This window comes from Conger conger, chromosome 6, assembly GCF_963514075.1.
Source record: "Conger conger chromosome 6, fConCon1.1, whole genome shotgun sequence".
Classification (NCBI taxonomy): Eukaryota; Metazoa; Chordata; class Actinopteri; order Anguilliformes; family Congridae; genus Conger; species Conger conger.
In genome coordinates, this window is record NC_083765.1 from 32,094,131 (window position 1) to 32,109,712 (window position 15,582).

Below are 15,582 nucleotides of genomic sequence, written 5' to 3' on the forward strand. Positions count from 1 at the left end.
CTGTACAGCCTGGTCAAATAGTGGTGAATTTAGTCAGTAAAATCGCTTTATTGAATGTACGTTCTAGAAAATGCATTATTTACTGTGAGAATAAAATAAAATAAAAATGTAAATATAGATAAATAGCAAAAGGTTAGGCCTATTGTCAAAAGAGCGCGAGGAAGTAATAAACGGTCTCAGTTGCTGCTGCATCATTAGTAGGCCTAAATTAAAATAGCATTTTGTATCATTTGTCATTTGCCTAGTAGTTAATATAAGATTTGAATATATTCAATATTGCTTTGAATTGGAAATGTGACCAGTAGCCCACAGGCATCATTTTGTAAAAGCGGTGGTTACACTGTGTGGCTGATACAGGTAGTAAACGTAGCCTACGTTATTTAAAATCATTAGTCTATGCAATAGGTAAAAAGGTCCTGGTAATGCGAACCTGCAATCACTGGTTCAATGAGGTCACTCATTGCAAAACGTCCCTTATTGGAAAATGATAACGCACGAAAATAATCATTAATGGCATCCGCTATTCTTAACAAGAAGTGGTACGTAAAATGTGTGCAATAGCTACGCCTAGAATACCCATTCTATTTTCTGAATGTGACATTTTTAAATGTACGTTGGATTGAATTAATTTCACTCGTGGATGTTCTGATCTATATACTAGACCCAGATATAGACTGTAAAATGTGTTGTCTTGTTGATTAAATAATACAACTGAGAGGTTTCTCTTTATGCAGAGCCATTACACAATAGGTCGTAGAAAACGAACTGAAATGGTGCGTAATGAGATTAGACATGCATTCAATCGGATTTTGTAACCTAATTGTCATGCTATAAGGGCGCATTATTTCCATTGAAAACTAATACACACGGCTCCTGCCTTTGCAATTACTGCTGCATTTCCTTCTGCTACTAGTAAACATGCATCGACTGCATTATGATTATGGTGATGACGATGATGATGATGATGATTTTTTCTATAACTATTATTTTATTATTATTGTTGTTGTTGTTGTTGTTGTCGCCACAATCATCACCATCCTGTGGTGTTTCAATAATAATTACTTAAAAATAAAAAAGTTTTCTACGGAATCAAAAATAATTAATCTAGGCCTACCCTATAGAAATACGTGGTTTCATGCACAATGCATTCTCAAAATCGTACGGATGCAGATTTGAATCTATTCAACTATAGAATGAGTTGCCCTTTTAGCCTGACGAATAACAAATAAATCTAAACAACCGATGTTTAACTTTTATGAAGCTTCGGTCTCCGCGGCTCTAAATGTGGTCCCTTGGGATTACAGTAAAAAGGTCTTGAAGAAATGCATTGATATTGAAGAAGTGCAATATTATTAGTTATACAAATGCACATTCATTTTGCGTGTTAGTCTCAAACGAACTGTTTAAATACAGTTCTAGTGGGTTATAGAATAAATTACAACTTTGTATTGTTTTTAAACGTTTTTGGGTCTATTGGTGTCTTGTCTACTAGGCCAGTAGTCTGAAAGTGTGTGTAAATGACCATAGTTTGATATAAAAATACATTCCTGGTTTTGATCATGTTTCCGTCAACCGCAAGTGTAACAATGGTGTTCATGTAGTTGTTTTCAACTTGGAAAGTTTTTGTGTCTGTGGTCGTCATTTGAATATTATCTCTATGGTTAATAAATCAGACCATGAAAGTCTACAGAATATTGTTGGCCTAACAATTAACAGGCAGGCTCAAAACACCAAGTTACTTTGGCTCTAAACGGGTGTACAAAAATCATGTTTTTAATACGATTTTTGGTAATATATCACAGCGACTCTGTAGTCTAACCTTTCCAGTACATTCATTTATTTTAGTTATTTTTTATTTCTTTACTTAAATGTTCTTAATATGCCTGCCCAAGCTGTTCAGGTAATTGGCGTCCTGTTGCTGCTCATATTCGATTCGCCAGATCTTGCTTACAACTGTGTTAACCGCTGCGCTCCTCTTTACCTTCGATCAATAGTAATCTCCTCTATTCCCATCTCTCTTCTGCTGAGGTTAATATCAAAGAGAACATCATCTCTTTGTGTCTTGGAAAATGTACAGTTTCTTATTATCTTTTGCATCTCTGCATGTTTTATCTGTTTTGCATATTTACATTTTCTACTTGTCTCACACAAAACATTGATTTTCCTCAATTCGCCATAGCCTGATGTAGCTTTCATTGGCTTGAATTTGATATGCTTTAAATCCCTTGAATATCCTATTTAAAGTTGTTCATTTTTACGGGTCTTATCGTATTAATGAACTGTATTAGAATAGTAATTTTCTTTTGGACATTTGCGCTTGATATTGTAGACTATTGTGGTGTCTTATGCATTGTAAATTACTCTGGGAATTCCGTCGGAAGAATCGTTTAATTGCAATGATGATTAAGACTGTAATGTGTTTATTGTTGTACGCTATTGAACATTATTTACAAAGACATAACCGAGTGTAAAGGTGCGTTTGGCTTATATTTATGCAAATCAACCAACCACATGGAACTTCAAACATAATGAGTAAGCCCTATAAATGTTATTTCCTTTTTAAACCTATAAAATAATAATTTACATTATTTAAACTAAACTGTATTATGGCGTTTTCTATCATTTTAAAGTTTCAGAAAGTGTATAATGATGGAACCCAGTTGATACGTGGTCCCCAGTTAACTCTATCAGCGAGTGACTTTTGTAACATAAATTTAAAATAATGAAACCGATGTTGGCAGACGTTGTGACAACGAAATTTACTACGACGGGGGGTGATATGTTTTTTAAAAATGTCCTGGTGTCAATTTGGCTGCAGATAAACGTGTAGATGGCAAATCAAAACTTAAATGGACAGTGTTGCAGCACTAGACGAGTCTAGAACGCAAGGCGGTCGATATCCTGCAGTTTCTTACTTTTGAATGAAAGATTGGAATGAAAGAATAGAACCTATCGAGTTCTGTTATCATGCTGCTATAATCAAAGCCTTTCTTCTTCAAGTGGCAGCCTCGATAGGAAAACCAATCTGTGCGCTTCCTGAAATATGCGCAGACCTAGCGTTAGCTAGATGTAGAGTTTTGCTTTTCAGCGTGCCTAATTTTGGTCTCTAAATTGTGAGATTACTAGTGCAAAGACGCAAAATATTTTTGTTCTGTGAGTATGTGTGTGTCACAGCACCACTGAGGCGCCACGATACGAGATGGAGGCTATTAGGTGGCGACTGTGTGTCCACAGAGGTTTTGTAGATCTTTGGAGTAAAGTTCTCCACCTTACTGACACATATTCCTAGTTGATGAGATGGTGTGGAAAGAATGGCCGATACCAGAATACAAGGCAAGCAAAAAATATATATATATATATATATTTTTTATGACCATAGGTATGATATTAATAACAATAATTGTACACATTCCATTGTGTCCTTGAATGACCAATTATTTGCAACAAAGTTGGGAAAATGAAGGAAACGTTGAAAGAGTTAAATCCTTCAAATGTTGATAAATGTGTTCAAATCTTTGTCTCCCCCCTGTGTTAAAACTTGAAATTCAATGTCATGTCTGCCCGGAGGTTGGAATTTGAGTATCAGGCCACATGTTCTGTTGGCTTCATTTAATAAAAAGGAACAGTCTGCAGGCTTGCATGGAGTGCTATTGCCAGTGACCTTTGCCAATAAGGCATAATCATCAAGATGAGAAATGGTTTAAAAAACAAAACCAAGTCATATGCAATGTTAAATTATGTCAAATGCATGTTTTTGTTTGGTTTCCATGCAGGTCAATATTCAGGCCATCACAAAGTTATTATACCACTGTGATATTTGCTTGGAAATAACTTCAAACATGAAGAAACATCCTCAGAAAAAACTTCCCAAGCCTTTCACTCCCCAAGGCTTAATATAATGTATATTGTGGGGAGCATGTGTGGAGTTGTGTACATACCATCCAAAACTTGGAAAGTGCGTAAAACTGTCTTTTAAAAAAATCGTTTAAATTTCATTTTGCCACACTTTTTCCCAACATAATATAGATTTTGATCATTCAATAAAAACATTCACACCATACCCTAAGTTTAAGCCAGTATACATTACTGCCACATGGTCGCGTTCATTTCTGTACCATGTAGATTCATCTTTTCCTCTTGTAACAGCACATTTTGATTTATTTGAGGGCTATGCAATGGTACAGGTATTTCTGTAAGAAAAACATTTATTAGCCAAATAATTTTGTCTGTTTGAAACGTGTAATTTGTTGAAAGTGAATTATCAAATCGTTGACAGTAGTGTAATGAAAACACCAAGCAGAAGTTCTACATAAGAAACAGTGATTAAATTATTCAATGTAATCATATACATGTGGATATTAAACATATATGATTCAATTATCCATTTGAAAAGTCTGTAGCATTTGAAGTCACAACCTGACTTCACTGGCAGATATCTGTGTTACTTTCAAGGCTGATTCCCACTGCATGGCCCATAGTGCCACCTACTGGAAAGTCATAGAACTGATATAGATATGCTTAGTACTATCTGCTAGATACCTGAGTATTCTTTGTTGCATGTAATTGTTCGCTTTCTGAGGTTATCCTGTCAAACTGTATATGCAGCCAATCATTTTGCAGTTCTAGGCTACTTTCTGTAAGCCTGCTTCTTTGGAGACATTGTAGTTCACCTGAAGCCTTAAATGAACACAATCCAGTGTGAATGTAAACCTGAGAACAGAGAGCTGTTCTGTGCCATGACTGCAGCACCAGGACCATGTACAGTTTCTGTATGCTTCTGTCATAGCTCATTTGATGGGAAGACACGGTAAACAAATAAAATGGTATGCTTCAGATGATCTATGCATAATTTGTTTTAAGCATAGCTTACCTGCCTACTCGGTGTGGAAAGTCCAAGGAATGTGTTGTCATTTTTAGTGTTGGTGTGAAGTGGGTCAGCAGCCACTGTTCCCCACACATAATACACTTTCAAAATACATTAATCATATAATGTGAACAAACTCTTGTAACTATTTATCTTTTATTTAGCATTTAAAACAAGAATACACTGACACCATGGCTTGTATAAGGAAGGCAATGGTGCATGGAGACAGTATGAATCTTGACTAATTTGAAGAGAATAGGCATATTTATCCTGCAAGTGACTCCAGTCCAAACTGTCCCAACTCTCGACCTGGGACAAGTTCTCTTGTTCATTAAACAGTTTTTGTGTTCATTCCTCTATCGACAGTTGCAAAGCGAATTAAACAATCTTACTGTAACTCAGTGATGGCCATCAGAGAGATGCATTTTTCTGGGAAATGGGTCTGGCACCATTGCATCAAATTTGTCTCAGTCCTGTGACCCATATTCACACACAGAATGATTACAGAAAGTACCTTGCTCAAGCTGGCAATCTAGCCCACAGGCCCAGTTCCCAAGCCCTCCTGCTACCACCCCAAATATTCTTCTTGGAGATGCAGGGGATTGATCATACATGCAAAACAGCACTCAGCTGCTAAGCCATATTCCCTGGCTAGATTTCACATTCCAATACTTTACTCACTAACAGCTGCCTGCTGCTAGTCTACTTTAGACTAGGCTACTATCGAACACAGATACACTAAATTGGAGTCTTTACCTTATACGATCTTTTATGTTCTGGGGTGTGTCAATCTTTCATATTTGTGTCATATATTGGAAAACATACATTCTTAACACCTACACATTCTGTTCTTTAGCATGCATTTAATATTTTATGTAGTATTGTAAAGCCTCTTATAGAGCAAAAATTGTCTGAGCTGTCATCCATCCATCCATCCATCCATCCATCCATTATCTTAACCCACTTATCCTGAACAGGGTTGCAGGGGGGCTGAAGCCTATCCTAGGCTACATTGGGCGAAAGGCAGGAATGCACCCTGGACAGGTCGCCAGTCCATCGCAGGGCACACACACCATTCACTCACACTCATACCCACAGGCAATTTAGATTCTCCAATCAGCCTAACCTGCATGTCTTTGGACTGGAGGAAACCCATGTGACACGGGGAGAACATTCAAACTCCACACAGAGAGGCCCTGGCCGACCGGGATTCAAACCCAGGACCTCCTTGCTATGAGGCGGCAGTGCTACCCACTGCACCATCCGTGCTGCGCCCTGTCATCGTCATCATCATCATATTATTATTATTATTATTATTATTATTATTATTATTATTATTATTATTATTATTATTATTATTATTATAATACATCAAGACCTGCACATAAAGTGATGAGAAATGCCAAAATCCAGGGTTCCTCCAACCATGGACTGATGGATGGATGGCTTGTTTTTCTGAATTTACTTGGAATGCCAAATCATGCTGGATTTCAAAATAAATATCAGCTGATTGAATATCAGGTTCTTATTATAATTAATATAATGGTTAAATCCGACATAAGGAATATTTTGTAGTTTTAACGCGTATAAACGTATTTTTACTAGCTGTGCATGTACTTGCACTCGGAACTAACGCCGCTTTCGGAGAGAGCGTATCTATATCTGTATTCACAGAACTGTGTGGTCACATTGCGTTAGCAAACAACGGTATCGTCGCCGCTGTGACGGGTGCGTAAGGTCAAAGTTCATAACAATGGCTGATCATGTTGAGGAAAAGCCAGAATATTGTCGTCCAAGAAAGGCAGAACTGTGCATCTTCTGACGTTAACACGTTGAAATATTATTATTTTCTTATTTAAGAAGTAGACCGTTCGATTGTATAGGTCGCTTCTTTGTCGCACTTTTAAACGTCAACACAAGTAACAAAAAAGCTGCAGCTGTCTACGTGTACAGACACGGGTTTGCTATTGCTAACTGAGACGACAACATGGAGGTACAGAATGTCGAAGGGATCAGAACCTGGACGCTGTCAGGCGGCTTCGCTTCGCTCCGTTTCGCCAAAGACAGGAACGTAGTTTAATAGCTATGTGTAATCCGCGCTCAAGGGAACGGAAGACAGTGCCTCACCAATTTGAACCCCCGGTTGTTTTAGCAACAGGTGAAAACTAACACTGTGCTGAACCGAAAAATGGGCAAGCGAAATCGTAAAAAAAGTACTGAATGATGTGCTGTGAACGCCCATCTCGGTCGCACCGTTTGTACTGTCTGGTGAACAACATGGCTCCAAGGTATTAATCATGTGAGAAGAAGAGGTATTAGAAGCACGTTAGCAAGCTGGCATTAGATTAGCAATGAAAATGCCTCGACTGGAAGAAATAGCAAATGTCGCCTTGAGAGTGCCTAGCATACTCATGCTGGATTTGTTGTACAAGTGCGACATAGACAGTTTCACGGAGCATCTAAAGGCAAAGAATGAAGACATGCTTTTTAAATACAAATATGTAATTTGGAATCTCTATTATGTTGGTGAGTACCTAATTATACGATCAGAATCGGGCTTAATTATGTTGGCTAACTTTACCAACAGTAGGAAGCTAGTTTATGTAGTAATAATATATAGCAATATAGTCTTGTGTCAAGCTGAGCTAGGAAAAGTTCATTATTTTAGGGTGGCACGTAAATGAGTGCATATTTTAGAGTTTATTGAGTATATATTTTTATTTACGTCTTCATATTGATTTGGACATGCATGCATGATATCTTTCACCTTCAAATTGTTTTAAGAAAATATTTCAACGTTTGCAAACCAGGAAAACTGAAGGGCTTTCTGCCTGGACAATCACATCCTTAGTCACCTGGTTGGATGTAGTTGTCAGCATGTCTTGCGACGACCCTGTCCATATCCCATTGAAATTGAAGTGAGGGGTGTGTGTGTTTCAGGTCATCTGGTCAGCATAGTTGTGCTGGTCCTGCCTTTGAGACACATTGTGAGGCTGTACCTCTACGTCCTGACAGCCCTGCTGCTCTATGTGGGTCACCAAGTCTCCAGGTGTGTGTTGTTGCTTCTGCCAGGCACACAAAGGCCCACTTTTTCCACGGAACCACACCAAGCTGAGCCCAGCTGTGCAAAACTGCTGTGGCATGCCAGAACCTGTCCAGGTCACGGATGGCGAGATTGGCTCAATCACATATAAAAGTTTTAAAATGTAAAGCTAGCATAACTGTATATGCCATACAGAGACCTTCCCAGAGGGAAATAATGAAAGTTTGATAATAACTGTTTTTCTGGGGAAATTCAACATGGTCAATAGCAGGGTACACCTTTTGGAGCATTCGCCTAAGCTCTCTTGTAAGTACGTTACCTGTGACCGGCAATTTTTTTTTTTCCTTGACATGTGACCTGTCATACTTAGTTATAAGTGGTCTGTCAGCTGTATGGAGTTGGATCCTGTGGTTGGAGCTCACATAGAAGCACAGGCTTGTATGTGCACACAGTTTATGTAAATGTTATCATTTAATTAATTGAGAGCCTACCATACTTGGCTCCCTTGGCATAAGCTTGACCTGATTGGAAGATTGTGATGTCAAAGTAGCTTCTGAGTTGATGCATCAGGGGTGCATGTGTCACAGGGTGGAGTTTTGCCATTGCTTTTCCAGTTTGAGAAAAAAATGGTGCGACCAAGTGGTGTCAACTGATTTCCTGGAGGGCTGCAAGTTTTTCTGGTTTCATTTTTTTATCACAGTTTAGGCATAAGAAACAAGAACCCTTAAGCCTTTTAAATCTGTAAATTGCACTTTGGCGCATGACACCAGTGAACAGGCTGTCTAAATTATTAGGCTATCTGTTAGTGTAAACACTGTTTAATGAACAACAGGGAGACTGTTTTTATGTAGGCAACATTTTCAAAAAGTCAAAAAGCTAGGTTATTTACGGTTATTTAATTTCAGATTTGTCTCACAATCTAACAACCATTGGAATCGAGCTAAAATAAATAAATAAAATGAAATGTAATCAAATGCATTATATTTTCTGCCCTTGTTGCAAATAATTGTTTCTTAAATACTCCAATACTGTTAGCATGTTCTGTCAATTTATCTGAATTTGAACCTTTTGAATCCTCTGCAGAGATTATGTACGTGGGGAATTGCACTATGCGTACGAGGGAGCAGTGTATCTGGACTCCTTGGCTTTCAGCCGTTTTGTAGCTGCTCTGACAAGTAAGTGGGTCCTAGAAGTGCATAACAGCCTTCCACTTCAAATACCTGTTTCTCCATGTGCTCTTGGTGGAGGGAAGCAAACAAGCATTTCCAGTCTTCTTTCACCATGCTCTGTTTTCAAGGGATAGCTCACTTTCTGGGGTTTTTGATATTATTTCAGTTGTAGTGTACATTCTCAATGAGCAGTTTGTGTGTGTGAGCAAGGGTGTTATTGATGTTTCTAGAAGTTTCTGACAACCTGCCTATACTCATGGCTGGTATAAGGGTATTTGGAGGTTAGTTGTCTAAAACAACAGAATACAGTTCAAGTGACTGCAGCACAGCTTCTACAGTTATGATATGCCTTTCAGGTCTTTCCATATACCACGTTTGAGACTTGGTCTTGGTCAAATACATACTTGTTTTGGATTCCAATACTTTGCTGTGCTTTTCCAATCTTGCCTGGCACATTTCAGCCTGCCAAGAGGACAAGAAGGCCCGATTTCTACTGTTTAGAGTATTTCATAGGTTCCAATACACCAGACAAGTTCAGAAAAGTGTAGAAAAGTATTTGAATCCAAAACAAATATGTATTTGACCCATGTCTGTTTGTCAAAAGGATTGAGGTTACATTCTTTTCTTTCTCCCTTCTCCGTATATTTCTGTTGCCTAACTGTCCTTGTGACTGTCTTTATAATATATAAGAAGAACGTATCATTAATAATATACCTGTGACGTCTGGTTATTTGCTCAGGTCAGATTATCCTCAGCACACTGTGTGCCTTCCTGATGAAGACCCGGGAAGTGTGGCTCTTCTCAGCTCACCTGCTCCCCCTGCTGGCCCGCCTCTGCAACACGCCCCACACCACCCTGGTCGCCGTCAGCTCCTTCGCCATGGTCCTCACGGGCCTGGAGGTGGCACTCTTCCTCATCTCCAACCTCTTTGTGCCCTACCAGCTGGCCAGGGCAGCGTACAGAGAGCTCCTGCAGGTGGAGGTGAGTCCGAGGGAGCGGACGACAGAATCTGCGCTGGTGGAGCGAGCAGCTACATCTTTACCACCAAGTGTATATCCTAGAAGAGAAGACCTTTAAGGGCTGTTGGATCTGATTGGTGTCAGATCAAGTTGTGTGTCAGGTGAAGGAACTAGGAAGTGTTTGTAGGGAACTGAAGAACCAAATAACACCATGTAGGGTACAATGTGCCAAAGCAACAGTAGTGAAAGTGAGTTATATTACATTACATTGCAGGCATTTGGTGGACGCTGTTATCCAGAGCGATGTACAACAGAGTGCATAACCAGGGACAAGTGTGCTGAGGCACAACTGCTAGGAGTGACCCTATAGATAAGAACCTGGACCCTGTAGATGAATCTCTTAACAGCAGTCTGCTGTTGTACATGAAGGAAGGTGAATGTCTGTCTGTCTGTCTGTCTCTATCGTCCTCCCAGGTGCTGGAGCTGTACCGGCTGCTGGCACTCGGGATCTCTCTGTGGAATCAGTTTGCCGTCCCCACCCTCTTCAGTGTCTTTTGGTTTGTGCTGTTCCTGGTGCAGATGTACTCACACATCACATCCAGCAATCCCTTTACCAACCACCAGGGAGTGCTATTTGTGTTCCTTACCAGGTACAGTTAGCCGTCCAATGAGAGGTTCTCTGTCCTCTGCATAAATGGCTGAAGCAAGGATATTAGTTAAGAGTGAAATAATTCTCTCAACTGCTGTCATATTAATGCTAATGCTAACTAGTACAAACACAATACAAGATGGTGCTGCTGCCATCACAAATCGGGAACTGAACTTAACTGAGCTTAAATTCCCCATTGATAACCTTTCTCAGGAGAGGTGAACCCAGCCTTAGAAAGGACTGAAATGTCCACACCACTAGATGAACTCTGAAACTAAAGCTGGCTCTGCCTCTCATGAATTTCACTACAAGGTCATGGCAGTTGAGACTAGAAAATGTTATTCATTAATTTTATGATGCGTTGACATGCTTATTGGCTGTGTCCTGTTGCCTCAGGCCTGTGTTTGTGCGTGTCCGTATGTGTGTGTACATACCTCTGTGTATGTGTGCATATCTGTGTGTGTGTGTGTGTGTGTGTGTGTGTGTGTGTGTGCTCATTTCTTTTCCAACAGTGTCTCAGAGTGCTGCGCTACTCCCTACTCCTTACTGGGCCTGACGTTTGTGGTGTCATACCTGGCTCTGGGGCTGCTGAACCTCTGCAAGCTGTACGTGGGCGGCTACGCAGCCGTGCAGAACGAGAACGTCATGCACAGGTAAATGTGCCTTATTTATATGTATAAATATATTATATGTATATGTTTATTGACATGTGCATACCCATGTACATGCATACACCTGCTTACACATTCACACGTACATACAAGTATACATAATGCAATTACAGCAATAATGCCCTCCCCCAATGACAATAGTATGATGATTACTATGTGAGTGAGCGAGCGAGCGAGCGACCGACCGACCGACCGACCGACCGACATCCAGTAGTGTGTGAGGAGCAGGACAACCCTCATCCCGCTTTGCACTGTGTATCTCCAGGGGGGTGACGGAGGGCGTGACTCTGCTGCTGCTGGCTCTGCAGACGGGCCTGTTGGACATGCAGGTGCTGCAGCGCACTTTCCTCCTCAGCATCATCCTCTTCATCGTGGTCACCTCCACCCTGCAGTCCATGATCGAGATCACCGACCCCATCATCCTGGCGCTGGGGGCCTCCCGTAACAGGTGCCTGCCGCCCAATCACTGAACAGCATGTGCACAGGAATCATTTTACATTAGACTTGGGGAAAGTAATTTTTAAGTGAATTATTCAAGATATTTCAATTAGGACGTGTGCGGAAGCAATGAGTAAATGAGGAGTAATTGCCAAGTTAGAGATAAGCAAGTTGTGTAACCGCTGGGTCAGTGACGTGTGTTGTCTGTGCCATCCTCAGAAGTGTGTGGAGACACTGCCGGGGACTCAGCATGTGCCTGCTGCTCCTCATCTTCCCCGGCTTCATGGCCTATAAGATCTCCCAGTTCTTCCATATGGACTTCTGGCTGCTCATCCTGGTGTCCAGCTGCATGCTCACCTCCCTGCAGGTAGGAGGTCAGAGTTCAGAGGTCAAGGGTCATACGTCTTAAGAGCTGATGTGCACACACTGATGGTCTTTGCAGTCTTGCTTACTGTAGACCCCAACACTGTGTAGCCCATGTTGTGAGCAGTACTGTGGGAACACAAACAAGAACATGCAGCTTTCTTTTGGGTCATCCCCAGTTTTAGTTCTAGTTTCGCCTTGGTCAGTGACACTGGCACAGAGCCTGATGACCGGTGGTCTTAGTGTGTGAAATTGGTACCAGCCACCTGCTAGATACTACTAAAATTTGCCTGTGGCTGATAAGTTTACCTGATGATTGGTGGGCTCTATCTGCCAATCAGCAAGTTCAGAAACATCCCAGTGACAGGGCCTGGTGAATAAAACAACACATTTCTCCCCACGGTTGCCCAGGTGACGGGCACCCTGCTGATCTACTCGCTGTTCATGGTGGAGCTGGTTCGACGGGACCCCATCGACAGCCTGGACGAGGTAATCTACTGCGTGAACGCGCTGAGCCGGGTGCTGGAGTTCCTGGTGGCGCTGTGCGTGGTGGCCTACGGCACCTGGGAGTCCCTGCTGGGCGAGTGGAGCTGGATGGGCGCCTCGGTCATCATCATCCACTCCTACTTCAACGTCTGGCTGCGGGCGCAGTCGGGCTGGCGCAGCTTCCTGCTGCGGAGGGAGGCCGCCCACAAGATCAACTCGCTCCCCCGGGCCACCCACGAGCAGCTGCGCCTGCACAACGACGTCTGCGCCATCTGCTTCCAGGTCGGCCAGGGGTCACCGCGGGGGAGGGGGGCGGGGACTGGGGCTTTGAAGTGTACCACCCGAATGGTCCACCAATGAGTTTCCTCTAGGTTGTAACTAAATTTGGTGAGACTTTATTTGAAGGGTCCTACATCAGAGCTACAGTGCAGTCTGTATGTCTTTGGACAGTGGTACAATTTCTGTTCTTTTGGCTCTGTAGTCCAGCACATTGGCTTTGAAATTAAACAATAAATGAGAGGTTAAAGTGCAGACTGTCCCCTTTAATTTGAGGTTATTTACATCCATATCAGGTGATGCATGTAGGAATCCCTTTGAAGGGTACAGTCTGCACTTTAACCTCACATTTATTGTTTCATTTCAAATTGTGACTTCAAAGTGACTTTGACTGTGGAATGGTTGTTGGTGCAAGACAGGGTGGATCTCAGAAACCTGATCTCCTGGGATTTTCACGCTCAGTTTGAGAGTTTGCAAAAACCACGATTCAATATATCATGCAGCCCTAGTTGTGTTGAAGGTTTACGGTCTCGGTTGGTTGAGTAGAGAGGGCAATTCCTGAGCACTTACTGCACTTACTGCTTGGGAGTGAAAGGGGCGCTATGCTATCATTAAATGTTTCATGAGGGCTCTGATAAGGTCTCAACCTCAATTCCAGGTGCAGTATCTTGTGTGATCGAGTGTCTGTTTTGTAGGAGATGAGCTCAGCTGTGGTGACACTCTGTGGGCACTTCTTCCATGGGAACTGCCTGCGCAAGTGGCTGTACGTGCAGGAGACCTGCCCCATGTGCCATCAGCCAGTGAGGCCCACTGCACCCCCACAGGGTCCGGCCAACCAGGCCCAGGAAAGGGCTGCTCCTGGCGGGGAGGCTGAAAATCAAGCCCCAGGCTTCGGCCAGGAGGTGGAGGCCGAGGCCGGAGCTGAGCAGACACCACAGGGCGAGACGGGTCAGGAGGAGGAGGAAGCGGAGGAGGCGGCGGAGGCGGAGGCAGGGACGGGGGAAGACGATGAGGCCTCGGGTGATGGCGGAACGCCCTCTGACCTCACCAGGGCGCCTGTTCAAGGCCTGCGCTTCAATGCCAGCGGGCACTTCGTGGGCCTGGCCACCCCCGAGGGGCCGTGGTCGGGGCCGGACCCTTGGGCATGGGCCCTGGAGGAGGAGCGGCTGGAGGGCCGGAACGGGGCGGGGTTGCACGGCGAGCCGGATAACGGAGACAGAGCGGAGTGCGTCTGTGGAGATCCAGCACCAGTCACGGCCAGCAGGTCCTCTCACGGCAGCGGGTCCTAGGGCCCCCACCACGGACTCTGGGGAAGAGGGTTGGACGGGGTTCTTTTAGGGAAATCTCACACCAGCGCAAGAGGACATGAGGCTGGAACTACGGGTACGGAGGACAAGGGCGACGGACCACAGGAAACTACATCAAACAGCCTTCCGCAAAGAAGAACCCCAGTATCCTCAACGCTGGAGGAATGCGACTGCAACAGCAAACCAGAATTCAGTCAGGCGTCGACACCGGCGAGTAGCGATGGGGTCCACAACAACGGGAGCACTGTGGAGGCAGGCTTCAGGGCGGACGGACTCGGACAGGACCTGGGGTCCGTGTAGACGGGACTGACCTCAGACTGAACGGGCCTGCAGCTGGGCTGCGCAGCGCGGTGGCCGGAGACTGGAGAAAGAGGCCAATCACATGACTGCAGGGGGAAAGAGTGGGTGGAGCTGGCAGGAGTGTCATGTAGCACTGAAGGAAAACTCCACCCGACCTCTCAAACGCATACACCTTCTGTCCGTGGAGGATAATGGAAATATATATACACAGGTCACCTTATAGTCCCTCAAGTAGAACAAAAATTACGAATATCTGGGCCTCTGTTTAAGCCAAAACTCTGCTGTCATGTTTGGAGGGAGGGGAAAAAATGGCAGGTAGACGATAAAAATGTACATTTCCTACTATCCTTATGTGAAAGCAAACTTAAAAATGAAGCTTCCTGTAAAACTTTGATTCATATAAATTAAACAAGCTCTTAAAAGTAGCTTAAGTAGTTCTACAAAATGTGATTGTTTAAATTATTCAAATGTTTAAACTGGGCAAATATGCATCTCCAACCTCTGCTGCTATTGTTGTCATTTGAATTTTGTGAAGTTCTGCCTCCTTGTGGGCTCTACTTGGTCTACTTTTAAGCAGGGACAATAATGCAAAGATGCAGTACTGTCAGGTCAAGCATTTTATTTCATTTTTCTTTAAGAATGTAATAACTCTTCATTTTTGAGTTTCCTGAAATAAGCTCATTCTGATCATGTTTTCACTTCGGTGCGCTGGGGAAGAAAATAGTTTTGCCAAAGTCGCGTTTATTGTAGTTAATCTCTTAGACACTTGAATATTCTCTGTGGTGACAGCAGTTTTTGGAGACTGCTGAAAGGACAAGAGTTTGTTTGGGGAAATTTAGCCTCTGAAGCACAAACCTTACGGATGACATCTTTTTTGAGCTGCCTTCTCAAAACTCTGATGTATCGGACATGAAGTATATAAATGATATTTCAAAATCCTTTATTTAGTGGTGTTTGTGCGTGTGTGCGTCTGCATTGTGTGTGTGTGTGTGTGTGTTGCTGCAGTGGTTAAAGTAGTCCAGTTGTTCAAACAGGGACCTTTTATCCAGAAGACCAT

The 15,582-nt window shown here is 42.8% G+C and overlaps 1 protein-coding gene across 2 annotated transcripts; it reads left to right on the forward strand.

Annotated features, from left to right (window-relative positions):
* The first annotated feature begins 6,578 nt into the window (after positions 1-6,578).
* Positions 6,579-15,461, forward strand: zmp:0000000662 (RING finger protein 145). Of its 2 annotated transcripts, XM_061245830.1 has the most exons (10): positions 6,579-7,390; positions 7,805-7,913; positions 8,991-9,082; positions 9,816-10,057; positions 10,510-10,685; positions 11,197-11,337; positions 11,621-11,803; positions 12,013-12,160; positions 12,568-12,924; positions 13,614-15,461. In XM_061245830.1, exons 1-10 carry the CDS (start codon positions 7,216-7,218, stop codon positions 14,205-14,207), a joined length of 2,217 nt encoding a protein of 738 aa, XP_061101814.1. In that variant the 5' UTR covers positions 6,579-7,215; the 3' UTR covers positions 14,208-15,461. The 2 variants fall into 2 exon arrangements, with proteins under 2 accessions (XP_061101814.1, XP_061101815.1); XM_061245831.1 differs by lacking the exon at positions 7,805-7,913 and having other exon boundaries at positions 6,580-7,390.
* Positions 15,462-15,582: the final 121 nt, after the last annotated feature.